This window comes from Phacochoerus africanus, chromosome 5 (assembly GCF_016906955.1).
Source record: "Phacochoerus africanus isolate WHEZ1 chromosome 5, ROS_Pafr_v1, whole genome shotgun sequence".
In the NCBI taxonomy this organism is placed as follows: domain Eukaryota; kingdom Metazoa; phylum Chordata; class Mammalia; order Artiodactyla; family Suidae; genus Phacochoerus; species Phacochoerus africanus.
In genome coordinates, this window is record NC_062548.1 from 59188430 (window position 1) to 59216389 (window position 27960).

The window sequence follows — 27960 nt, forward strand, 5'->3', positions numbered from 1 at the left end:
AGCCTAGACCTAAACCTCACATCTTAAACAAATATTAAATTATAGTTAGTTATAGATTTAAATATAAAATGGAATTCTATTAAACTTTAAAAGGTAACATGAGTGAAAATCTTCAGGACCTTGGGCTGTGAAGAGTTCTTAGACGTGACACCAAAAGCATGATTCATAGAAGAAAAAATTGATAATTTGGATTTCATCAAGATTTAAGTCTTTTGCTCTGTGAAAGGTCCCCCCATGCAGACCCCGTCAACAGGATGAAAAGATAAGCTGTAACCCTTGTTTCTTTTGGAGGAACCATAATCTAGAACACATGGAGAACTCCCAAAACTCAACAGTAAAAAAGCAAACGATCCAATTAGAAAATGAGCAAAAGACATGAGATATTTCACAGAAAGATATATTGTTGACAAATAAATACATAAAAGATGTTCATTCTTTCTAAACAACAGGGAAATGCAAATTAAGACCACGATGAGATAACCAGGCACACTGTTAAGAGCAGTTAGAAAAGAATGACAATACAAAATGCTGGCAAGAGTGAGGAGAAACCGGATCATTTATACACTGTTGGTGGGAATGGGGAATGGTACAGCTACTCTGGAAAATAGTCCAAAAAAACAAAACATACATTTACAACCCAGCAGCTGCACTCTTGGAAATTTATTCTAGAGAAATAAAAATTATGTCCACTCAGAACCATGTATACAGTTGTTCATAGCTGTTTTATTATGACCCCAAAGTGGAAACATCTAAAACTTCCCTTCATTGGTGAATGATTAAACAAACCATGATAATCCATACCGTGAAATACTATTCAACAATTAAAAAGGAATGAGCTATTGATCCATATAACAACTGAGATGTCAAGGGCACTGTGCTAAGTATAAAAGCCGATGTCAACCAATTACATACTGTGCTCTTTAGCATATGACTCTATTTATATAACATTCTCAAAATGACAAAATTATATAAATTAGTGGTGGTGAGAGTTAAATGTGAGGGGGAGAGTCTGACTGTAAATAAGTAACTGAGGGAGGGCCATCCTGTGGTGATGGGGTAGTTCTATGTCTTATTAAAGTGATAGTTACAGCAATTTACATAGGTAATAAAATGTACAGAACAATAGACACACATTGTGCTAATGTCAGATCTCTGGGTTTGGTATTGTACTGTGGTTATTTAGGATGTAACTGTTAGGGAAAACTGGGTTAAACACGCTTGAAACGCTGTGCTACATTTACAACTTACTGTGAACCTTTATTTCAAAAGTTTTTAAAATAAAAGCTACTTTTTGAGTACCTATTATCTGCCAGAAATTGTCCTTGAAGTTTTATCTAACTATATCCTGCAAATTGTAGGTATTTTCTCCCTTTAGCAGATGAGACTCAAGAAACTTCCATTTATTTTTTCTGAAGCCAAATACATCTCTTAGGATCGAGTAAATATGCTAAATTGACCAAGATTAACTAACTGGTGAAAAACTGCAGCAGAATTTAAACCTGTCTCTTCAGTCCAGAGGCCACATTCTTCCTAAATTCCTACTCTAAAGTACTTGTGTCTTAGAATTCAGTAGAAGTAGGGCTTGATGTTGATTTAGGGGAGTGTTTATTTATTTATAATGTATTTGTTTTATTCATTTAATGATAATTTGATCATCATGTGCTAGATGTATAAATCAATGAAACAGAAATGAGAGGTATGTTAATGTAGAAATTAGAGACATGATCCCTTTAAAGTTGCTTATAATTTAGTGCAAAGCACAGGGAAGTAAACAAATGATTATAATACATCTTATAAAATAGTAAGAGAAAAATATGTAAAAAGCTTTATGGGCTCTCCTGGAGGAGAAGCACATAACCTCTCATGGTGCAGTGGAAGGTTAGCAAACATTTTTTTTCTTTTTTTTTTTGGGACCACACCCATGGCATGTGGAACTTCCCAGGCTAGGGGTTGAATTGGAGCCACAGCTGCCAGCCTACCCCCAGCCGCAGGATCCGAGCCATGTCTGCAACCTACACCACAGCTCACGGCAACGCTGGATCCCCACCCACTGAGCAAGGCCAGGGATCGAACCCACATCCACATGGATACTAGTTGGATTTGTTTCCACTGTGCCACAACTCCCAGCAAACATTTTTAGCGTGCTCTTATTGCTTGGAGACATTGTACTGTTGAAGCCTTGAACAAAGGCAAAAAGACTTATGGATAGATACATTGAAAGGTATTTGTTTACCCCACATCCTATAGTTTAAAAAATACTGGTAATGAAAATAGGTAATAAGAGTGGGGGAAAGTGAAGAAACTTTGTGAAAGTGTGGGATGAGAATAGCAAACAGGAAATCATTGCACAGGATTTCCGTACTAGTGGTTGAGGTGGGCTGTAGATTCCTTTAAAATTCCTAGAGCAAAGGCAACACGGAAATTTTAAATAACATGCAACGCAAAAGATAAAAACAAACCAGGTATGCGGAAGAAGTACATGCGTTCTTGAAACCGAGACCTGAGAAAGTTTTCCCTGAAGAGTCTTATAAAGAGGGTTCTGTGACATAGGATATAATATTTTCAATGAATTCCCTAACAACAGGTTTTAAATTGAGTTTAGTGAGGTTGTTTCTTAGGCTTGTCTGGAGCTTAGGTGTATATTGGAGATGGTGCAAAGGGCTGGACAGGGCAGTAGGCTTGGGATCAATGCCAATCATAAATGGCATTTTTTTCCATCTTATTCTCAGTGTAGTGAAGCACCACAAGGTTATAGGAATTATCTCAAATGTGCATTTTCAAAGAATTTCTAGCTGTAGAGTGGAGAAGGCCAAAAAAGAGAATAGGAGGTATTGCTGAAATTCAGCCTACTTGAAATAAAAGATGAACTAAAGAAATAAATGCATTTATAGTTTTCCTTTTTGCTTTTTTTAAAAAAAGTCGTTTTTTTCTTGTTTCCTGGATTTGACAGTTTAAATTCTTTACCTATAACTCTCACAAGTTAGTGTGCCTTGCAAAATACCAAAGTGAGAGTTGGATTAAAATAATGGCTTTTATGGAGTTCCCGTTGTGGTGCAGTGGAAAGGAATCCAACTAGTATCCATGAGGACACAGTTTTGATCCCTGGCCTGCGCATTGGGTTAAGGAGCTGTGGTGTAGGTTGCAGACACAGTTCGGATCCTGCGCTGCTGTGGCTGTGGCATAGACTGATGGCTACAACTCTGATTTGACCCCTACCCTGGGAACTTCCATATGCCACAGGTGTGGCCCTAAAAAGAGAAAAAAAAGGCTTTTATCATGCTTCTTGGTGTCTAGTTCATAAAGGTCATTGTGGTATACTTAGTTATGTGTAATTTATGACCTTTAGGATATTTCCTTTATATAGTGACAAGTAATAGAAAAGTTTTTTCATTTTATTATTTTTATTTTTATTTTATTTATTTATTTATTTATTTATTTATTTATGTCTTTTTGCCATTTCTTGGGCCGTTCCCAAGGCATATGGAAGTTCCCAGGCTAGGGGTCCAATCGGAACTGTAGCCGCCAGCCTACACTACAGCCACAGCAACTTGGGATCCGAGCTGCGTCTGCAACCTACACCACAGCTCACAGCAACGCCGGATCCTTAACCCACAGATCAAGGCCAGGGATCCAACCCGCAACCTCATGGTTCCTAGTCGGATTCGTTAACCACTGAGCCACAACGGGAACTCCAGAAAAGTTTTTATTTTTAAAGAAAACTGTTGATTTTGATAGTTTGGAAAGACCTATCTCTATATTTATTTGAAAAGGGCATGATTGCAGTAGAATAATGTTAGAACTAAGGATAAGTTTAGATAAGGGATCTACTGTTTTTATTTATTTTAATCCAAGCCACAGCTGTGACTACATCACAGCTGCAGCAGTGCTGGATCCTATTACCCACCGCACTGGGCCAGGGATCAAACCTGCACCTCTGCAGCAACCAGAGCTGCCTCAGTTGGATTCTTAACCCACTGTGCTGCAGTGGGAACTTTGAATTTAGCAATTTTAGATGCACCTTTAAGACTGGGCTTTTTTTTTTTTTTTCTTCTTTTTACATCTTGCATGGGGTACCAATACAGTGCCTTGAATGTAGTAGCTGCTCAATAAATATTTGTTAAATATACAATGAGAGACAAATCCTATGGAAAAGGCGCTTTGTGGTATCACTTTTTCTCAGATATTTCTCTTATGGCACTTAACATACTGTATGTGTATTTTCTCAAGTAGACAATACATTGTCTGAGGGCAGATATGTTACCTATCTTTGTATCTTTTGAATTTCACATAGTTCTTGAAATTGTTCTATGGGTCTAACATATTTTTCTTCCTTTAAAGGCATTTGGATACCTTCGTGATAAAAAAAAAAGGCCCTTTTCTTCATCCATTGATGGTTTGATAGTGGGCTGGGAAAGCAAGCTGTGGTCCTCCACATTAGTCAGCAAATACTTGATTGATTTGGTATTTAGCTTAGTCAAGTAAGTTACTGGTATGTTCAAAAGGACTTTTCTAAAGAGTTAACATATTTTGATAACAGTAACTAGAAATGTAATTCTAAAAAATGCCTAAATGATGATATTATTAAAATTAAATAATTTTAAGACTGGTTTCTTTTCTGCAGATATTTGGCAAGTTTTTCTAATAGTTTTATTAAAAATGAGCACTAAGAGTTTTTTTTGTTATTCATTTGTAAATTGTCTTGAGAGATACAGCTATAAACCTTTAAATTTTCATTTAATATATTTTTTCAAATAGGTAGTACAGTCACATGGTAAAAAATTTAGAAAGTGAGAAAAGATAAATAGTTGTCTCCTTGCCAGAGAAGCAAACTTCCCTTCCTGATTCCACTCACTTAATTGTTCTGAGATGGGAGCTAAGGAAATGTTTTAATGTGATCATTTTCTTTCTGATTATAACAGATTGAAGATCTCAAGCAGACAAATCATGTCTTGGAAGAATATGTTAGGAAACTCTTGGATAGTAAGGAAGTGGTAAGCAGTCAAGTAAATGATTTAACCAGCTACAATGAGCATCTTTGTCAAGAACTGATTAAAATTGACCAACTAGCAGAGCAACTAGAAAAAGAGAAAAATTTTGTGGTGGATACTGCTGACAAGGAACTTGAAGAAGCAAAGGTATTAGATTTATCACTGATGAGGTTTTTTAATTGAGGTATAATTGATATACAACTTTATATTAGTTTCAGGGGTACAACCTAATGATTCAATACTTGTATATATAGCAAAATGATCACCACAGTAAGTCTAATTAACATCCAACTACTGATCAGGATTTTTGTTCTGCTTTAACCACCATACAATTATTAATGCAATGGAAAAGGTGACATTCTCAGTTACACAGTTGAAAGCCTTTTAGACTTGACACTGTAATTACAGTGTCAAATTTAATTTGACACTGTAATTAAGTGTCTCTTATAGGGACATTTTATTTCACTTTAAAATTTTGTTCAAAAAATTTCCTTAGTTAAAAAAAGTTTCCAAAGTAATATGTAGTTATAGTCAAAACTTAAAGCAACAGGAATGTTCTGAATATAGAACATTTCTCTTTTTCCTGAGTCCTTTTTTCCTCTCAGAGGTCTCTACCAACAAATAGATATGTATATTTCCATTCTTCTTTTCTGTTTACACACGCATGCACACTTTATTTTACACTTTAAGAAAAGGTATTTTTTGTATTTTTTAAACAAAAGTTTTAAATTTGTGTTGTCAAATTTATCAATCTTTACTGACTTCTCAGTTTTGATCTTTTATTTTTTTTTTAAGTCCTATCCCTTTTTAAAAAAACTTAAATAGGAGTTTCCTTGTGGTGCAGCAGGTTAAGGATCCATCATTGTCACTGTGGTGGCTCAGGTGACTTTATATATATATATATATATATAAAGTTTTAATCCTTCTAAAATATCTTTTTGTTCTAGTGTGATGTAGGGTTGAGTAGTCCTTTCCTTTCCTCTTTTTTTTTTTTTTTTTTGTCTGTTGTCTCTTTAGGGCTACACCTGCGGCATGTGGAGGTTCCCAGGCTAGGAGTCGAATTGGAGCCGTAGCGGCCTGCCCACACCATAGCCACAGCAACACCAGATCCGAGCCATGTCCGCAACCTACACCACAGCTCACAGCAACACTGGATCCTTAACCTACTTAGCAAGGTTGACCAGTGCTTTCTGTGGTCATTTTAACAGCTACTAAATTCTTATATGTGCATGGATATGTTTCCAGACTGTTTAATTTCATTGATTCATTTGCTATTTTCTATGCCACTGCTGTATTATTTTAATTACTATAGCTTTTTGCTATTTTGATAAATGTTTTATTTCTTGATTGAATTTTAGTACTCTCCTATACCCTTTAGAAACTAGGAATTTAAACTCTTATAAAATGAAGACAGTTTCATTTTTCATTGCTGCCTAATGGCTTATAGGCAAGACATAGAGTATATCTGAAAGCCAAGCGACAACCTATTGAATTTTTAAATGATAGCAGATGAATGTGCTTATTCATCTTGATTTTATTAATCACCAAATTAGTAAATTGTGTCCATAAGAAAGTAGTTTCCTAAAGCTAAATGTTGTTACATGTTATTTCTCAAACATCCTTTTAATGTACTCTTGGTAGCATGTAGTAAAGCATATTACATGGTACTCATGGTAGCATGTGATAAAGCACTTAACTAAATAAATGATCAGGCTGTGAACATAAGTATTGTTGAAGGCATTATTTATTACAGTCATTTGAAATATAATAGCCCAATTAATGAACAGTAGGATGGTATTTGTTATATACAGTAACCTCATTTATTTAGAGTGTCTAAAGGATAAGTAAGTCTATATTAGTGAAAAGTCTAACTAATGGAATATTTAAATATGTAAAGTTTATTACTCTACTATAAGGACTCAGTCTTCTTTAACAGTATTGCCTGGAGGAGATCTTTGGGAGAACTGCTTAAGAGAGTAGATAAGAATAATTTATTTTTAACTTGTAAATTATTTATCTTGTAATGGTTGCTACCAAAGTATTTGAAAGATTTTTAAAAGTAGCTTGAATATTTTAAATATTCTCAATATATTTTTTGTTTGTATTGTTTCTTTTTTGATGATAGGTATCCTTCATTCACAGTTAAATGGTACATTGAGTTGTCTTAATTATAAGAAATATCGAAAACACTGGATTGATGTTTTATTATATCTTTCTTGTTTTCTTCTTCAAATTTAAAAATAACAGCATTCGTTCCTGGACTTCGGGGAAGCCTAGTTGGCCAAATTCCCATAAAGAGAATGCCCCATTTAGAAGTCATCAATTTTAAAGGGTTGTTAGTGCCTGTATTCCAGAGAGTGAGTGAGTACTCTTTCAGGATGAATCCTCTTCTGTCAAAAGGGAGAATTTCAGGAGTTCCCTGTTGGCTCAGTGAGTTAAGGATCCAGCATTGCCACTGCCATGGCATAGGTTTGACCCCTAGACCTGGAACTTCTGCATGCTGTGGGTGAAGCCCCCCTGCCCACCAAAAGGGGAGAATTTCAGGAATGGAGAATATCTAACATAAAAGAGCTAGGATTTACTTAAAACTGAAAATATTAAATTCATAGATGGAAATTCTACCTGGCTTAGAAAAGAGTATTTCTAGGAAATAGGTATCCATATAAGACCTGGCACGTTTGGTGTATTTGGGGATTGGAAAGCTGTTCAGAAAAGAGGTGGGCTGCCATCTTAGGGTAGACATGACGTTGCTGATACAGGGAAAGCATGGGGAAGTTAACAGAGGACAAAATGGAAATTAGTCCTTGGTTGGTAAAATGCCCAACCCAGTTAGGTAAATGTTCCAGTCAGAATGAGGATTAGAAAGATACATGACCAGTGCTGGGAATATGCATGTTGTTATCATGAAGTTATTGGGTGTACAGTGTAGACATCCCGTCATTGGAGAGAGATTATTGGATTTGTGGGGTGAGCCTGAAACAAGAGAATTTCTTATTTGGGAGTTCCCCGTGTGGCTCAGCAGTAACAAACTTGACTAATACCCAACTAGAATCCTGATGCAGGTTTCAATCTCTGGCCCCACTCAGTGGGTTAAGGATCATCGTTGCAGTGAGCTGTGGTATAAGTCACAGACTTGGCTTGGATCTGGCATTGCTGTGGCTGTGGTGTAAGCCAGTGGCTACAGCTCCGATTTGACCCCTAGCCTGGGAACTTCCATATACCACAGGTGGGGCCCTAATAAGCAAACAAACAAAACAACAACAGCAAAAAACTTCAAAAAACAAAAACAAACAAACAAAAAAACCAAACAAAAGAGAGATAAAGAATGTTTGGGTTCCTCCATTATTTGAGATTATTCTTTGGCTATGCATAGGTAATCTGAGACTAAAGCTATGGTTAGTTTGTCTAGAACTGAAATAGTATTAGTGTACTCGTAGTCATATTTTTAAAATCCACAGAGTGACTTCTTCCATCATTTATTCCATTAAAATGTTTTTAGTATTTACTATTGTATTATTTGTTGCTATGTAACAAATTACTCCTGTACTTTAATGGCTTCACCATATCTCACAGTTTGAAGTGCTGCTTAGCTGAGTAGTTCTGGTTCATGGTTTCTCAGGAAATTGACATCAAGGTGGTGGCCAAGCTGCAGCTATGGCTTGACTGGTACTGGAGGATTTGCTTTTAAGATGGCTTATACAGATTTGACTTTTGACAGGAAGCTCAGTTCCTTGCCAGGGGGACCTCTCCCTGGGGTTGTTTTACATGTTCTTTATGGCAACTGGCTTCCCTCTGAGCCAGTGATCCAAGAGAGACAGCAAGGAGGAATTTCCAGTGCCTGTTGTGATCCATTCTCAAAAGTTACATACCATCACTTCCACCTATCCTGTTTGTTAAAAATGAGTCACTCAGTATAGCCCACCCTTAAGAGGCGAAATGAAGCTCCCTTTTTTGATGGAAGGAGTATTAGAATTTTTGAACATATTTTAAAGCCATTACAACCATAAGCCTCCTGTTGTCTTTTAATCTTGAGTTATTTATCATTTGTGCCTTAATACAGTGTTTCCCAGATTCCTGAACACAAGTTTTGAAACATGAAGAAACAGAATTGCAGTTTTACCATTAATAGTTTCTTCATTCAGTTTACATTTTTTTGGGGAGGGGGGCTGCAGAATTCCTGGGCCAGGGATCAAACTCATGCCTGAGCAGTGCCAGCACAGGATCCTTAACCCACTGAGCCAGGAGGGAACTCCCAGTTTACATTTTTAATTAACATGGTGGCATTATTGGACTGGATCTCCAGTAGCTCTTGTCATTATTGTTACTTTGTATGTGATTCAGTCAGAAATATTTCAAAACCTGTCATGTGGAAGACAAAGTGTAAAGCCTATGTAAAATTTTAAACTCCTTCTCCCCTCAACCACCCATGTTTATCCCCCACCCCAGCTTCATTTTTCTCTGGCACTTTGCTACCACTTTCCGCCTCCCTCCTGCCTTCCCTCTGCTGTAGCCTAACTAGCTTCTTTTCTATTTCTTGGAATTAGCTGTCTCTTGGCTTTTGCTATAGACATATCTTCTGCCTGGAATGTTCTTCCCCCAGATTCTTATAAGGAGCTCTCTCAGTGAGGACTTCACCAATCACCCTATTGAAAATTCCAAACTGTTCCTTCATAAACACCCTCAATATCCTTAACTCTGCAATTTCCCCCTCAGTGTACTGCATAATGTATTCGTTAGGTTTATTTTTTATTGTCTATGCAGCTAGAGTGCAGGATGTCCAAAGGCGAGGATCTTTGTTTTATTCCCCCTTTTTAGCTCAAGTGCCTAGAACAGGTGTCAGTGCTCAGTATGTATTTTTTGAATGACAGTCATTTTCTGATACATATTTCCTTTTCTCTTTTGATTTTTTTTTCTTTTCAACTAGAATGTAAGCTGTATGAGGGCTCAAGTTTTTGTCTGTTTTATTCACTGCTATAACCAACATGTAATACAATGTCAGACATATAGTAGAACCCTTTTTTTCTTTTGTCTGCACCCACGGCATGTGGAAGTTCCTGGGTCACGGACTGAACCCCTATCACATCAGTGACCTGAGCTGCTGTGGTGATAAGGCTGGATCCTTAAATCTCTGCATCACAAGGGAACTCCAGTAGACCCTCTTAAAACAATTGCCAAATAAATGAAAACAATGGGCTAGCATCTTTCTTTCATGCTAGTTATAATTTTGTTTTTTGGGGTTTTTTTTTTTTTTGGAGTAGAATCAGCATTAAGTTTTTTATCTTTTAAAAGTAATAAGTATCTTATAATAAAAATTTCAGTCCATGAAGAATATAAGGAAAAAATAATGTCTACCATAAACACATATTGCTTATACCTATAGACATAATATATCTGCTCAGTTTACGTATTGTTGGTTATGTTCCAAATGTATAGATGTATTTATTTTAAAAAATTTATGCTCACATGTGCAGCATATGGAAGTTCCTGGGCCAGGGTTCAAATCAGAGCTGCACCTGAGGCCTACGCCACTGCCACAGCAACATCCAGTCTGAGCAGCATCTTCGACCTGTGTGGCAGCTTGCAGAATCACCAGATCCTTAACCCACTGAGCAAGGCCAGGGATCAAACCCACATCCTCACAAACATTATGTCAGGTTCTTCACCTGCTGAGCCACATCAGGAACTCCTCAATTTATTTTTTACAAGGATGTGTCATACTAGATAAAATTTTTGGCAGATACTAGATAAAATTTTTTATACTTAATTTGTATGAACATTTTAATACATAATTCAATATAGTGTTTACATAGTAAAAAAGCATTGAAAATTATTCAAAACTATGTATAAGCTGATCCAAACTATACTTAAGTTATATTTCACACTATAACACTCCTAAGTATTTCATAAACTGAAATATTAACTACCAGAGAAATCTTAAAACTTTGGTCTAAAGAACAAATGAGAAACAGTAATTCCAAAAAATTCCAATTAAAAACACAGAAGGAGACATTTTAATTTAGAATAACAAGGGGGAGGTTTATGAATTGAGAAATAAATCCATTAAACTAAGATGCCAGCTTTTTTTTTTTTTTTTTTTCTGCAACCTACAGCACAGCTCACGGCAATGCCGGATCATTTCACCCACTGAGCAAGGCCAGGGACCGAACCCGCAACCTCATCGTTCCTATTTGGATTCGTCAACCACTGAGCTACAAAGGGAACTCCAGGATGCCAGCTTTTAACAAAGAACTTTACAGCTTTGTGTAAGAACACAGTCCCTGGAGTTCCCGTCATGGCACAGTGGTTAACGAATCCAGCTAGGAACCATGAGGTTGCGGGTTCGGTCCCTGGCCTTGCTCAGTGGGTGAAAGGATCTGGGGTTAAAGGATCTGGCGTTGCCGTGAGCTATGGTGTAGGTTGCAGATGTGGCTCGGATCCTACGTTGCTGTGGCTCTGGCGTAGGCTGGTTGCTACAGCTCCGATTAGACCCCTAGCCTGTGAAACTCCATATGCCGCAGGAACGGCCCAAGAAATGGCAAAAAGACAAAAAAAAAAAAAAAAGAACACAGTCCCTGTTCTTTGGGGATGTACAGTCTAGACGTAGACGAAATGTATGACTGAAGGGGGCTATACCGTATGACTGGATATATTCAATGTCATAAAATGTCATAAAATTGATATAGAAAGTGGTGGGGTTTTATTTATTTATTTATTTATTTTTGCTTTCTAAGGTCGCACCCACAACATATGGAAATTCCCAGGCTAGAGGACAAATTGGAGCCACTGCTGCCGTTCTATGCCACACACCACAGCAATGTGGGATCCAAACTGTGTCTGTAATCTATACCACAGCTAACAACAACGCCGGATCCTTAACCCGCTGAGCGAGGCCAGGAATCAAACCTGCATCCCCATGATTCCTAGTCGGGTTTGTTAATGGCTGAGCCACGAAGGGAACTCCCCAGGAAGTATTTTGTGGGTTGGATTAAACTAAACTATTAAAAGAGTTCAGAGGAGAAAGCAATCACTTCTGACTATGATTTGGGAAAACTTCATGTATTCTAGTCATTCTTTTATCTCTTCCCTATAACCATGTTCAGAATTATAATTAGTATTAACATTTTGTTCCAGCTTATGAGGAGTAATTTGTTAAATAAAATCAGAAACAGAAAAACAGAAACAGGCTAAAAGATTTTAAAACCAAACTATGGCTACCGAAGGGAGAACGTGGGGGGAGGGATAAATTAGGAGGTTGGAGTTAGTATATATGCACTACTATATATGTAATAGATAAATAACAGTGACCTACTGTATAGAACAGGGAAATCTACTCATTACTCTGTGATAACCTATATAGGAAAAGAATCTGAAGAAGAATGGATGTATGTGTATGTATAACTGATGCACTTTGCCATATACCTGAAACTAACACAACATTGTAAGTCAACTAGACTCCAGTAAAAATAATTTTTAAAAAATCAGTATTTTATACAAAACATTGGATAATTTAAGAGAACTGCTTCATTTTATCCTGGGTTCTTTTACCATCAAAAATAGGTAAACATAAAAGAGTACACTATCTTTTGTTTCATAATATATTCACTATCTGCATGTTTTTATTTTTAAGTGTCTTCCTTTTTTATTTTTTATTTTTTTATTTTTTCCCTTTTTAGGGCTGCACCCAGGGCATATGGAAGTTCCCAGCTACGGGTCTAATCAGAGCTGTTGCTGCTGGACTACACCACAGCCACAACAACACCAGATTCAAGCCGCGTCTGTGACCTACACCTCAGCTCACAGCAACGCTGGATCCTTAGCCCACTGAGCGAGGCCAGGGATCGAACCGCAACCTCATGGTTCCTAGTTGGATTCATTTCCAATGTATCATGACGGGAACTCCAGGTGTCTTCCTTTTTTAAAACATTTATTTTTTTGGAGTTCCCATCATGGCACAGCAGAAACAAATTCGACTAGGAACTGTGAGGTTGTGGGTTCAATCCCTGGCCTCGCTCAGTGGGTTAAGGATCCGGTGTTGCCATGAGCTGAGGTATAGGTCACAGACACGGCTCGGATCTGGCGTTGCTGTGGCTGTGGTATAGCCCAGCAGCAACAGCTCTGATTAGATTCCCTAGCCTGGGAATTTCCACATGCCGAGGGTTCGGCCCTAAAAAGACAAAAGACAAAAAAAAAATTATTTTTTACGGCTGCAGCATATTGAAGTTCCCAGGCCAAGGACTAAATGCTAGCCACAGCTGTGACCCAGTGCACTGCAGTCAGATTCCTAATCCACCGTGTCACAGCGTGAACTCAAGTGTCTTCCTTTTTTGATGCTCTCTTTGCAGCCAAATCAGTTTAAACATTTTATGTCTAAATAACAATTTTATTTGCTTGTTTTTTCAGATTGAAGTCATTTGCCAGCAAAATAATATAATAGTATTGGAAGATACAATAAAAAGGCTTAGATCTGTAAGTACATTTTTCATAAATATATGTTAAGGAATCATTTTTATTCTGTTAGTAAGATTGCAAAAAATTGCACATATGTTTTGGCTCTCATGCATTTTGTAAACAATGAAAAAATGTTTGTTTTCTAAAATCAGCACTCTCTGCCTGGTACACCATGATTCTCCCATCTGTGAGAGCAGTACTGTTCTTGCTCCATCTCGTCATCGCTCCTTTCTTTCCTAGAGGTGGAGAGAACTTTTTGTTGGCTTTATTAATGCCCTTAGGTGTTATTTGATTAAAATGATGACTGTGAGTAATTCTCAGAATATAAGATGTGTTTGTCCATACATTTACTTTTATTCCTCCTAGTAATAAATATTTTTGCCCAATTTTATGTAGTTCTGAGTAATACGTTTTCTTTAATAATGTGAAATGAAAATTGCTCTCTTTAGAAATTTTAATGATGTTATTTAAAATCTTTGAAACACCCTCTCTGAAAGTATAGCTGTACTTTTTTCCCAATAAAGTATTGGAAAAATAAATGTAAAACAAATGTTTCTAAGTATATTAATATGAATGGGAATACACTTGAAAGTATATATAGGTATAGAGTATCCAGCATTCATTTAATTATTTGTTCACTGAACAATTATAGAACAAATAATTGGTTGCTATGAACAGATGCTTTAATAGTCGCATACAGGTTTATCTAAGCAAACTAATTCCATTTCTAGTACTTTTAACTAGGTCTGTTACAAGAGACATTTCTGGCCTCTGAGATTTCTTTTTTTCTACAAAATTATTGGGTAAATGTAGAGACATTTTCAGTAAAATAAAAATATAGTACATTCATAAATGCTGGAAGGAAAGATCTCTAACTACTTTTTTAAAGGTATTGATGAATTTTATTTATTTGTTTATTTTGCTTTTTAGGGCCGCATCCATGACACATGGACGTTCCCAGGCTAGGGGTCAAATTGGAGCTGCAGCTGCTGGCCTACGCCAGAGCCACAGCAACATGGGATCTGAGCCGTGTCTGTGACCTACATCACAGCTCACGGCAATGCTGGATCCTCAACCTATTGAGTGGGACTAGGGATTGAACCTGCAACCTCATGGTTCTTACTTGGGTTCATTACTGCTGAGCCGCAGTGGGAACTCCCTGATGAGTTATTTTTAAATACCAAATTTATTGTTTTTGAGGATCCTCTTTGTTTTCAGCTTTCATTTAGAGAATGATGTTAGAGGAATTCCTGTCGTGGCACAGCAGGAATGAATCTGATCAGGAACCATGAGGTTGAGGCTTTGATCCCTGGCCTCACTCAGTGGGTTAAGGATTCGGCATTGCCATGAGCTATGGTGTAGGTTGCAGATGTGGCTCAGATCTCATGTTGTTGTGACTCTGGTATAGGCCAGCAGCCGTAGCTCCGATTGGACCCCTAACCTGGGAACCTCCATATGCTGTGGGTATGGCCCTAAAAAGAAAAAGAAAATGATGTTATAGTTTAGCTTGAAATAATGGCCTAATTTTTTCCTCCTTGGCAAGATAATTTTAGAGACTGAAAAAGCACAAAATAAATCTCCTTCCAGACTTGATTCCTTTGTCAAGACTTTAGAGGCAGACAGAGATTACTACAAGAGGGAAGCTCTCAAGCTGAGAAAGATGATCAGAAGTAGATCTAAAAGCCCAAGACGCCCATCTCCGTCTTCCCGGGTAGGTTTTGGAAACTTATAAATATTTTAGAGTTTGTTGCTCAAATAATGATTTTTATTCTTTGATTTACTTAATCTGGAAGTAATTCATTTTAATTTGGCATGAATTGGTGTGTCAAGGAGGTTGGGAGACAGACCTGTCTTTGATGGCACAGTGGACCATTGAAATTAGTTCTTTTCCCCAACATTAATAATGGTTGGAAGGTAATCAGACAAACATGGAGCAATTTGGGATGAAGTTGTTTAAGAGAGGCAATTTTTAAACTTTTTTTCATCCTTTTGTTATATCATCCTCTTTGCTTAACTACAGATTGTGTGCTGCCATCAGTAGCACCTTTCTGTTTGTAACATGTGTCAAAGAAGAATTTCAGATTTCTTATGTAATAATTGTAGGGTACAAACTGTGATGTGGAGCTTTTGAAGACAACAAGAGATCGTGAAGAACTCAAATGCATGCTGGAAAAATATGAGCGTCATTTGGCAGAAATTCAGGGTAATGTCAAGGTTCTTACTTCTGAGAGAGACAAGACCTTTCTTCTGTATGAACAGGTAAACTTATTTATAAGTAAACAAAATAGGGAAATACTATCATTGAAGTCTAGATATATGTAATTCCTTAAGTTCTATAATAATGCTTAAAACCTGTCAATAAAAGCAGTCTAACATTTGGGAATAACCTTTGTTCTTATGATATTCTTTTTTTTTCTTTTTATGGCTCCACACACAGCATATGGAAGTTCCCTGGACTAGGAGTTGAATATGAGCTGCAGCTGCAACCTACGCCACAGCCACAGCAATCCCAAATCCTCAACCTACTGAGGATACTGTGGGCCAGGTATCGAACCCACATCCTCACGACATTATGTTGGATTCTTTTCTTGTTTTTTGTTTTCTCTATGTTGGGTTCTTACCCTGCTGAGCCACAATGGAAATTCCTCTTATTGTAGTCTTAATGAAATGAAATATATTTCCAATATAATAAGTGTATAAACACACACACACATACGTTATCACCATATCCAAAAAAGATTGTATACATGCATAGAAATAGTTTGATTTTTGGAATAAGAGATGGGGAAAATGTTAAATGATAGGGTAAGGTGAGTTCAAAGTAAAAATATTTGGATTGGGGGGGTACAAAATACAAACACATAACTTTGATGTACTCTCAGTCACTTTAGGAACTGCTGTATGATAATATTAATTTCAGAGAGTAAAATCAGTTTGTAGTTTATCTCTGTTTTTAGCTTAAAATTATATAACCCTAAGAATCGGATAGCTTCTTTACTCAACAAATATTAAACCCCATACATTACCAATATGAGTTCTTTTAAAAATATCAAGTTTGGACTTCCCGTTGTGGCTCAGCAGTAACAAACCTGACAAGTATCCATGAGGACTCGGGTTTGATCCCTGACCTTGCTCAGTGGGTTAAGGATCCAGCATTGCCATGAGCTGTGGTATAGGTCATAGATGTTGTTGGGATCCTACATTGCTGTGGCCGTGGGTTTGGCCACCAGCTTCAGCTCTGATTGGACCCCTAGCCTGGGAACTTCCATATGCTGTGGGTGAGGCCCTGAAAAGACAAAAAAAAAAAAAAATCAAATTTTATTAAGAATTATAGCTACTACGTGCTAAGTTCAGGCTTTTCTACTCTAAAAGATAGAAAAAATAAGACACACACTGTTTTCTATGTTTCCAATCTAGTTGGGAAGATAAAATATATTGGTCTTGTATTTATTTTTTGTTACTTTAGCATAAGTAATCTAGAAGATACTGTAGGAAGTAAAAGAGGTGGGTATTTTTAGTTATGGTGATCAAGATCCTTGGTAGATAATGTGGTGTTTGAGTCCTAAAGGATGAATGGGATTTCTCTTGTTTTGAGAGGGGTAAGAAGGAACATTCCAGAATAAAGAAATGGTATGAAGCAAAGGATAAAGGCCAGAAAATTATATAAGTGGATCAGTTTATGACTAGAATAAAAGGTTTATGTCCATGGAGGTAGGGAGAGCTAAGGCTTAAGAAGTGGATGGGACTAGAGCAGGAGGCTGCAAACTTTCCAGATAATAAATAGCTTGGGTTTTGTAGGCTCTGTGACCTCTGTCACAAGCTTATCAACTCTGTTGTCGAGTGTGAAAGCAGCTGTAATGAATGAGCTTGTCTGTTTTCCAGTATAATTTACTTATGGACACTGCAGTTTCAGCTTCATATTATTTTTACCTGTTATGAAGTATTCTTCTTTTGATTTTTTTCCACGATTTAAGAGTGTAAAAAAAAAAACATTCTTGGCTTCCAGAGCTACAGAAACAATAAGCAGACTGCATCTGGATTTGTGAACCACATGTAGTTTGTCAACTTTTAGACTACATGGTAGAGGCTTTCACTGGGCCCTATAGGAGGTTTATACTTTGCTTTTCGGACAACCTATTTTTTTTTAAAGCAAGAAATATGGCCAAAGCCACATTTTTATAATTTCAACCTAAGAAACACTTCTGTAGTATCTCTTACATAAACTTTCTGTGTTATCATCTTATATAGCAATTTCTCCTTCAAGAGAATTGGAGGGGGCAGAAGCCATGGATTCTTTAGAAGGCTGCAACAGTAGTCCAGACATTAAGGGACTAATCTAGGGTGCTTTCAGTGGAAATAAAGATAGGGACAGATGCAGAAGACAATGAAAAGGAAGACTTAAGATTTGATGTTAGCACAAAGGAGGAACAAATGGAGATGACTGAAATTCTGTCTTGAATGCCTGAAAAATCATGACATAGAAAAAGAAACAGGGAAGTTACTGGTGATTTGAAGGAAAAGATGTGTTTGGTTTCAGAGAGATGGAGTAAGACGTTGGTAGTACATTCAGGTAGTCATTGCCATCAGGCAGTAAGAAGTGTGGGACCAGAGTGGGGAGAGACACGAGAGCTGTTCTTCAGGCTTAGAAGTCATCTTGCCATAAGTTGAGTTTTAAGCCTGAGAGTGGATGAGCTTTCTCAATGAGAAAGCTATAAATGAAGGAACTGAGAGGTTACAGTGGAGTCCTGGGAAGCTTTATTCAAATGGTTAGAAGAACCTTTGGAAGAGATAAGACAGGAAACTAAGGCAGAACAATGTTAGATACCCAAGGAAGGAATCGTGAAGGTATTGAAGGCAATGTCAAGTGTTGCCGAAATATCAAGACCAGTAACTGGAAAGAGGCTATTTATTACATATGGTGAGGTCATTAGTTGAAATTCTGTAGAGTGGTTGGTGTGGGAGTCAGGCTAGACAGGGGTGCCAGAGAGTGAGTGGTAAGGAGCGGGCATTGGGTCCAGACCATGACACAAAAAATACAAGCATGTCAAAGGAAAAAGAGATGTATGATAGTAAACGGGACAGCAAGATTCAGTGACAGCTTTTCAAGATATGGTAGCCATGTGTGTGGTTGAAAAAGGAGAGAAAGAGGAGTGGAGAGGGTCGTATTCAAAGTGAGGGCAAATCATTATAATTGAGTCAGGGTATCTTAGAAGACACTTCAGAAAATGAGGTCCAGGATTCTAGTCAAGGCTTAGCTGTGGAAACTGGGTACTGATATATCTTCTTCAGAGACTTAGAAACTAGCTGACTCAATTGTGATCAAAATTAAGAGGAAGGAAAATTAGGGATGGAAGTAGCAAAGTAGGATATGAACTCATTTGCGGATATGGAATAGATTTGGAGCCCAAGGATGGTTGTTGAACAAGTGTGTAAAGACTATGTTGGGTTGTCAGTAAGGATTGATGAGTCTTTCTGTCAGGGTAAAAGCAGCTAAGACATGGAAATGGCAGATATATCTTGTAGAGAAAGACTGGAATACTATAATATTTATTAAGCCAGTATTCTCCCTGAATGGTGCTGAGTTCAAATTTATATCACAAGGTGGATGGAATATACCATATATATTTCTTAGTAAAACATTCTCTCTTGCATTGACTGCCTCAAAATTAATTTTTAAAAAATTGGGCAAGATACTGTAAACCAAACTCCTCTTTGTAGGCATTCATTTACATTTGGGGGACATCATTTGCATTTGTCTTAATTCATTAAAGAATGATACGACTGTCCTGCTGCAATCATATTAACATTGGTTTGCATTTTAACTGGCTGAATATAAGATAGCTGTATTTATTTCTGTTCTAAAGCTTGTTAAAGAGAAGTCTCTGTATTTAAATAATAGGCACAGGAAGAAATTGCCCGACTTCGACTAGAAATGATGAAAAGCTGTAAGTCTCCTAAATCGACAACAGCACAGGCCATCCTCCGGCGGGTGGAGACTGAAAGAGATGTGGCCTTCACAGATTTACGAAGGATGACCACAGAACGAGATAGTTTGAGGGAAAGGCTAAAGGTTGGAAAGAATTTTATCTATATGAGCATTTGTAGAGCACAATGCAGTGACATTGAAAGCACTTTGTTTTGTTTTGTTTTTTTAAACAGATTGCCCAAGAGACAGCGTTTAATGAGAAGGCTCACTTGGAACAAAGGATAGAGGAGCTGGAGTGTACAGTTCATAACGTAAAGAAAAATCACTTTTGCACTTTTGGCTATAAACTGTCAATGGCTTCCCCATTGCCCCCTTTTCTGTTTTCAGAGTTGTTTTTTAAGATAGTGTTTGTAATCCTAAGGTAGTTAAGGTGGTATGTATGGTGTAAATTGTCACCTTTCATTGTTTATTTCCTTCTGAAAATGTGAGTAAAGTCTTTTTTTATTAGATTGCAAAGTGTGTTCTTTTTAAAAATTTGCATTCTCAGGGATTTTTAGCAACTTTCTCATCTCCCCATTTCATTAAAAATGAAAATGCCAGATAGAGATACTGGCTTATCCTACCTAAAGAGTAGCTAGGTCAGAGAAAATTATAATGAAATGAAAATTAATGAGAAAAATATATTTAAAATGAATTTAATTGTGAAGCATCACCTCTTTACTAATCAAGGATTTGAGATACTACAAATATATATTGGAGATGTTATAACTATGCAAACAGAATTAAGGGAATTTGACTTTGTTACCAAATTTAATTGATTATACTTAGAAATTCATCTATATTATGTTGTTATAATGAATTTAAAAAAAATAGTAGACAGAAGAAAAACAGATTTCTTTTCATAATGCCACTTTGTGTAAATTGTTAATGTTGAGCAACAAATAAGAAATCCTTTTACAAATAGGATACATGTGCTGTAGTCAAACTGGACCAGATTGAAAATGGAGGGGCATATGCTGTGATAGGCTTTAAGGAAAAGCTGCACCGTAGCTTGTCCGAATTCCCCCTCCGCAGTACCTTGTCCCTACAGCCTCCCACAACATTCAAGTCTAATGTAATCATCTCATTCTGCGCATGTTGTCATACCAGCTTGTGCAAAGAGAGGATATCTCTTTAGGAAGATGACTACGACGTGTTTAGTGATGGCAGTAACCTTGTCATTCTGCTTGTATAGCTTGATGATGAACGTATGGAGCAAATGTCAAATATGACTTTGATGAAGGATACCATAACCACTGTGGAAAAAGAAATGAAATCACTAGCAAGAAAGGCAATGGATACCGAAAGTGAACTTGGCAGACAAAAAGCAGAGAATAATTCTTTGAGGTAAACTCAATTACCTTTAAACAACTAATAGTTTACTGTAAATAGTAGCTCTGCTTTTTGTAGTGTATTTTATAATAAGTTATTTGTTGACTTTAATTTCTGAGAGGGTTATTATGAAACAGTCATAGAAACCTCAGTACACGTTAAATGACTACCTGAACATCAGTCACAGACTGGTAATGCCACACTTAACTAGGGACCAGACTTCTAGTAATCTTAATCTTGTGTTTGCCGAAAACCTCAATGTTTAGTTAAAATAGCTTTTACAAAGCTCTTCTGGGAAAAGAGCATATTTAACTTTGGTATTTCACTGTTTACCTTATAACTTAAGTTATGTTCTGGAATCTGAACAGTATGAGAAAGCACAAAACACAGGTTTGATAGTAGCTTAGAAAAGGAGTAGTTTAGCATATAATAAAAGCAGAGAGATAGGAACATGTAATGTGACTTGTGTCAATTAAATGCCACTTACTGGGGTTAGCCCTTTCTACATACTGCTATGGTAGCAGGAGAAATTCCAGTTGAAGCAACCCACAGGCAATGGTGTAGGGGAATAAGTTTTCAAAGACTTCCATGCTAGTGGTTTTACTTGTATTGTCTGTTGATGTGAGAAATGGAAGTTGCAGATTCAATAAGGCTGATTTCAATACATCTGTGAACATATGAAAAATAGTAGTTCATAAGAAAATGAAATACATTATTCAGTCTGCAGGCAATACTCAGCTCATTGATGAATTCCCAGATTCCCCTCTTAGATCTTTCAACGGGTCTGTAATGCAAACACTAGAATCACTTGTCAGAACAGAGAATCGCTCCAATTCTCTCCCTTTATTTATTGTTCACTTTTCTGCTTTAAAAGATATTGCAAGCTTGGTTAAAATAAAAGAAATAATAAGATAAGAACAATAACAATAATAAAGAAAACCTTGGGGAATAGAGAAAAGTGTACAGTGTAGGTTTAAATCATAACCTAAAGAAGACTATTATTATAGATCTGTTTTTCTAGCAAGTATTATTTCTGTCTGTATGTATATAAGCTTTCTATGTAATTGATACCATCCTATATTCAGTTATAAATTTGGCCAGTTTCACTTACTTTTATACCGTAAACCTTTTCGCACGTCATTGGAAGTTCTTTGAAAGAATCTTAGTGGTTTATTAAAAATATTCTAACAGATAAATTATACTTTTTAGGGGGTTTTGTGAACATTTGCTTTCTTTTAACAGTGTTAGGGTTATTGTCACATTTAATTAATAATTTATTCCTTTTTATTCCATTGTATGTATAAACACAGACATTTCAGTTGTTTCCAATTTGAGGCTGTAACAAAACTGTTATGAGCCTTCTCATATCAATCTTTGTATGGACATATGCTTCTGTTTTTCTTGGGTAAATACCTAAGAGTAGAATGACTGAGTCATGTGGTGGACATATGTTTAACCTTTAAAGAAACCATTAAACTGATTTCCAAGGTGGTTGTACTGTTTTACTTTGCATTTTCCGGTGGTGTAAGAGTGTTCCAGTTGTCACATATCCTCACCAACACTTGGTATGCAGTATCTTTATAATTTTAGCCATGCTAATAGGTATGTATTATGGTTTTGATTTTCCTTCTCTAATAACCAGTGATTTCAAGCATCTGCTCATGTCCTTGTGTGCCATACATGTATCTCTTTAGTGTCTGTTCAAAACTTTTGCACACTTTTATTCAGTTGTTTATATTATTAAATCATAAAAATCCTTTCTATATTCTAGATATAAGTCCTTTGTCGTATATACTATGTTTGGCAAATATTATTTTTTCCCTGTCAGTGGTTTGTCTTTTTATTTTCTTAAGTGTCTTTTAAAGGAGGAAATACATTTGATTCTGATTAAGTGAAACTTAAAAATTATTAAAAATTTATATCCAGATTTTGTGTTCTTTTAAAGCAATCATTGCTAAGTCTGAGGTCACTAAGATTTTTCTCCTGTGTTTTCTTCTAGCAGTTATATAGTTTTAGTATTTATATTTAAGTCCAAAATCCATTTCAAGTTAATTTTTGTATGTAACAACAAAGTTCACATTTTTTTTGCATATAGATATCCTATTGTTTGAGCACCATTTGTTGGAAAACTCTTTTACACTGAATTATTTTGCACTTTTGTAGAAAGTCACTTGTCCATATATGTGTAGGTCTATTCTTGATTATCTATTTTGTTTGGTGGATCTATTTATATATCTTGATGCCAATAAAACACTCCCGATTACTTTTTTTAAAAAATAAGTCTTCAAATTAGGTAGTATTAGTCCTCCAATTCTGTTCTCTCTCAAAGTTGTTTTGGCTATTCTGATTCCTTTGCATTTTTTTTTCTTTTCCTTTTAGGGCCGCAGCTGTGGCATGTGGAAGTTCCCAGGCTGGGGTCTAATTGGAGCTATGGCCACAGTAACACAGGATCTGACCTGCATCTGTGACCTGTGCTGCAGCTTGCAGCAATGTTGGAGCTTGCAGCAGTGGTAGATCCTTAACCCACTGAGCAAGGCCAGGGATCGAGCCCACATCTTTATGGTTACTAGTTGGGTTTATTACTTGGGCCACGACAGGAACTCCCAGATCGTGCATTTCTTTGTCAGATTTATCCCCAAGTATTTTTTATTTTTTTATGCTGTTGTAAATACAATTTTAGAATTTCACTTTCTGATTGTTAATTGCTTATACATGAAAATAAATTTTTTTTCAAAATTAAATGTATGATGGAACAGTTTTAGATTTACAGAAAAATCGTTAATATAATTCCAAGTTCCTACATACTTCACACCCAAATTCCTCTCTTCATAACATCTTACATTAGTGTGATACATGTGTTGAAATTAATGAATCAGAGAGATCCCTGGTGGCTCAGTGGGTTAAGGATCTGGTGCTGTCACAGTTGTGGCATAGGTTTGATCCCTGGCTTGTGAACTTCTGCATGTTGCAGGTGCGGCCAAAAAAAAATTAATGAATCAATATTGATACATTATAATTGTCTCTAATTTATTCAGATTTCCTTAGTTTTTCCCTAATGTCATTTTTCTGTTCCAGGATCCCATCCAGGACACCACACTACATTAGGTTGTCCTGTCTCCTTAGGCTTCTCTTGGCTATGACAATTTCAGTCTTTCCTTGTTTTTGATGACTTTGACAGTTTTGAGGAGTACTGATCAGGTATTTTGTAGAATGTCTCAATTGGGGTTTGTCTGATGGTTTTCCCATGATTAGACTGGGTGATGTTTTTGAGAGAAAAGTCACAAAGGTAAAGTGCCATTTTAGGGTACACAGATATCCAGGGTCATGAGCATTATCTTATCAATATGATTTATCACTGTTGATTTTGACTTTGGTCACCTGACTGGGGTAATATTTGCCTTTTCCAGAGTGTCATATAATCTAAATCATGTAGTACAGAGGCTTTTCAGACTGGCTTCTCTTACTTTGTAATGTGCATTTCAGATTGATCCATATCTTTTCATACCTTGATAGCTCATTTCTTCTTATTGAATAATATTCTATGATATGTGTGTACCACAGTGTGTTTATGCAGGCACCCACCTATTGAAGGTCATCTTGGTTGCTTCCAGTTTTTGGCAATTGTGGATAAAGCTGCTATCAACTTTCATGTGCAGTTTTTTATATGAATAGTGGTTTCAGTTCAGTTAAATACCTAGAAGCACAATTGCTGAATCATATAGTTAAAACTATATTTAGCTTTATGAGAAACTGCCAAATTCTCTTCCAGAGTGACTGTACTATTTTGCATTCCCATCAGCAATGAATGGTACTTTCTCTTGCTCCACATCCTTGTCAGCATTAGATATTGTCAGATTTTTTGCATTTTAGCCATTATAATAGGTGTGTAATAATCTCATTGTTTTAATTTGCAATTTTCTAATGACCAGTAATGTGGAACATCTTTTCATATTTTTATTTGCCATCTGTATATCTTTGATGAGGTGTCTGTTAAGGTTTTTGCCACTTTTCAATTGTTTACTTGTTGAGTTTCAATGATTCTTTGTATATTTGGAATCATATTCTTATCAGATATGTGCTTTGTAAATATATTCTCCCAGTCTGTGCTTTGTCTTCATATTCTTTCTTTCTTTCTTTCTTTGTCTTTTTAGGGCCGCATGAACGGCATATGGAAGTTCCCAGGCTAGGGGTCAAATCAGAGCTGCAGCCGCTGGCCTATGCCATCCACAACACTGCCACATCTGCACTATGTCTGTGACCTACACCACAGCTCACAGCAACACTGGATCGATCCTTAACCCACTGAGCAAGGCCTGGGATCGAACCCACATCCTCGTGGATAGTAGTCAGGTTTGTTACCACTGAGCCATGATGGGAACTCCTGTCTTTGTATTCTTTTAATAGTGGCTTTTGCAGAAAAGAAATTTAAAATTTTGGTAAAATTCAACTTACCAACTTTTTTTTCATGAATTGTGTTTCTAGTGTAGTATTTAAAAATTCAAACCCCAGGACATATGTTTTTCTCATATGTTTTCTTTTAGAAGTTGTATAGTTTTGGTGTTCCTAGGTGACGCAGTGGGTTAAGGATCTGGCAGTGTCACTTCTGTGGTGCAGGTTTGATCCCTGGCCCTGGAACTACTACATGCCACGGGCACAGTCCAAAAAAAAGTTGTATAGTTTAGCATTTTGTTTAAGGTCAATGATCTATGTTGAGGTAATATTTGTAAAAACTGTCAAGTCTATATTTAGATTTACTGAATTTGCATATGGATGTTATAAAATTGTTCCAATACCATTTGTTGAAAGACTGCCCTTTGTCAAAGACAGTTGCTTGTATTTGTGTGTGGGTCTATTTCTGGCTCTTCATTCTGCCACATTAATCTATTTTGTCTATTCTTTAGTCAAACCATACCATCTTGATTACTGTAACTTTATAGTTAGTCTTGAAACTGGGTGATATGAATCTTCCAACTTTGTCTTCTTTAATATTGCATTGGCTTTTCTGGGTCTTTTGCCTTTCCATGTAAACTTTATTTATTTATTGGCTGCACCTGTGGCATGTAGATGTTCCCAGGCCAGGGATCAAACCCATACCACAACAATGATCCAAGTTGCTGCAAATGGCAATGCCAGATCCTTAACCCACTGCACCACAAGGGAACTCCTTTTTTAATTAACTAATTTTTTTTGGTCTTATGTAAACTTTAGAATCAGTTTATTGATATCTGTGAAATAGCTTTCTGAGATTTCAGTGGAGTTTGCATTGAACCGTAGATCACTTAGGAAAGCACTGATATCAAGGAGAGTTTCAATCCATGAACGTGGAATGTTTCCTATTTATTTAGATACTTTATTTCTTTTATCAGTGTTTTGCAGTTCTTTGTATATAGATTCTGTATGTTAATTTGGGAAGTTCTAAGTCACTATTACATCAAATATTTCTTAGGTTCTTTGCTCTTTTTTTTTTCACAGTATTTCAGTTAGACTGACAGTTCTTAGATATTCTTTTTGTTGTTGTTGTTCTTTTTTCTCTTTGCCTTTCAGTTTGTGAGTTTTTATAGTCTAGTCTACTGATGAGCACAGAGCCCATCAAAAGCACTCTTTGTTTTTGTCACAGTATTCTGCTTTCTCGCATTTCCTTTTTATTTTTCATAGCCTCCATCTCTCTGCTTATATTACCCACCTATTCCTGCATGTTGTCTACTTTTCCATTAGTGTGCTTAACCATTTAATCATAGTTACTTAAAATTTTCTGACTGATAATTCTCATGTCTGTTCTATAGTTGAATCTGATTCTGATCATTCAGTCTATATTTTTGCTTGACTTTTGGCATGCCTTGTAATTTTTTGTTGAAAGCCACACATACAGTACTGGGTGTTAGTTAACTGAGGTAAACAGATCTTTAGTGTGGATGTTGATGTTAATCTGGCTAGGAGTTGAGCTGTGGTCAGTTTCTTGAAGCCCTTGATGCCAGAGGCATCAGATTTCTCTATTGTCCTATTTTTGTTTCTCTTCTTGGCTTTAGGCTTTCCTGTGTACTCCTCTCTAGTGAAGGTCTACATCTCTCTCAGCTTTTGTCAGTTGTAATACAGTGTGCTGAGCCTGGAGCCCGTTGTCTCGGTGGTGAGGTGAGCAAGATAGAACATATTCTGTAGTCCTGTGCTTAAATCTCAGCCTTCCATGGCCATGTGTCTCTGGGCTGTGATATTTACAAATGTTTCTCCAGTGGTATAACTTTCACCGTAAAAAAAAAAAAATCTGCTTATGTGAAACAGGGAGGCTAGGGGGCTAAAATGGGAGGAATGTTGTTCTCCTGCTAGGGTAAGGCTCCAGTGAAGTGCTTTCATTTGAAGAGTCGGCCTTTATTATGAAGAATGCTCTGGGCATATTTCACAATAACTACTCTTCCCTGTCAGCACTACAAAGGGGTCTTTCTCAGATCTTCACTGTGAGAACATACCGGGGTTCCTGGAGGTAAACACGCTGAAGTATGGGGATTCTTCCAAGACTGTGACCCCTGGGAACGTCTCACTTTCATTGTTAGTGCACACTCAGCCTCCCGCAGGGCATCACAGCCAATTATAACTCCAGCAGATTCTGCTCTTCATGAGCAGATCTCAATTGCAGATCTCTGGATTTGCCTTACTTTTCACATCCTGGGGTGATGATTTATGCTGTAGTTCACTACTCTGATGTGTCCACTAAAATCTTTGATTTTCAGTTTGTTTGTTTTTGGTAATAATGTGGCTCTTTATATGTTAGGGCTAATACTAGAAGTCCTATGATTGTTTTTTATTTATTTATCTGCTATTCTGCAACATTGCTAAATATACCTTTTAGTTCTAATAGCCTTTTTGTAGATTCCATTCATTTTTCTACATAATTAGAACATCTACAGATAAAGACATTTTTACTTACTCAGTCTGCATGCTTTTTTCCCTTTCTTTTTCTTTCCTTGTTGCACTTGCTAGAACATTCTGTACTTTGTTAATGAAATTGGTGAAGTGGACATCCTTGTCATGTTCTACGTCTTAGGGGAACCATTCATACTCTTCAGTAGTTAGTATGATGTTAGCTATAGGTTTTTCCTAGATATCTTCTATCAGAATTAAGAGCTTTCCATTCCTTCTGTTTCCTTTGCCACAGCCACAGCAATGCCTTCTATTCATGGATTACTGAGAGTTTTTTCAGGAATGGATGTGCTTTGTCGAATTGATCAGGGTTTA

At 36.7% G+C, this 27960-nt stretch overlaps 1 protein-coding gene across 7 annotated transcripts in view; it reads left to right on the forward strand.

Moving 5' to 3' along the window:
- The window catches only part of TSGA10 (testis specific 10), a 119664-nt gene that overhangs the window by 16046 nt on the left and 75658 nt on the right, over positions 1-27960 (forward strand). For 3 of the 7 annotated variants that reach the window (XM_047781463.1, XM_047781459.1, XM_047781456.1), the window contains exons 3-9: positions 4920-5135; positions 13389-13454; positions 14980-15147; positions 15540-15695; positions 19336-19506; positions 19596-19673; positions 20597-20748. In XM_047781463.1, the coding sequence (XP_047637419.1) occupies positions 15097-15147; positions 15540-15695; positions 19336-19506; positions 19596-19673; positions 20597-20748 (608 nt within the window). In that variant the 5' untranslated portion in view covers positions 4920-5135; positions 13389-13454; positions 14980-15096. Of the gene's footprint in view, positions 1-4919; positions 5136-13388; positions 13455-14979; positions 15148-15539; positions 15696-19335; positions 19507-19595; positions 19674-20596; positions 20749-27960 lie in introns of those variants that run through there. The other 4 variants (XM_047781460.1, XM_047781458.1, XM_047781462.1 and 1 more) reach the window with 3 other exon arrangements.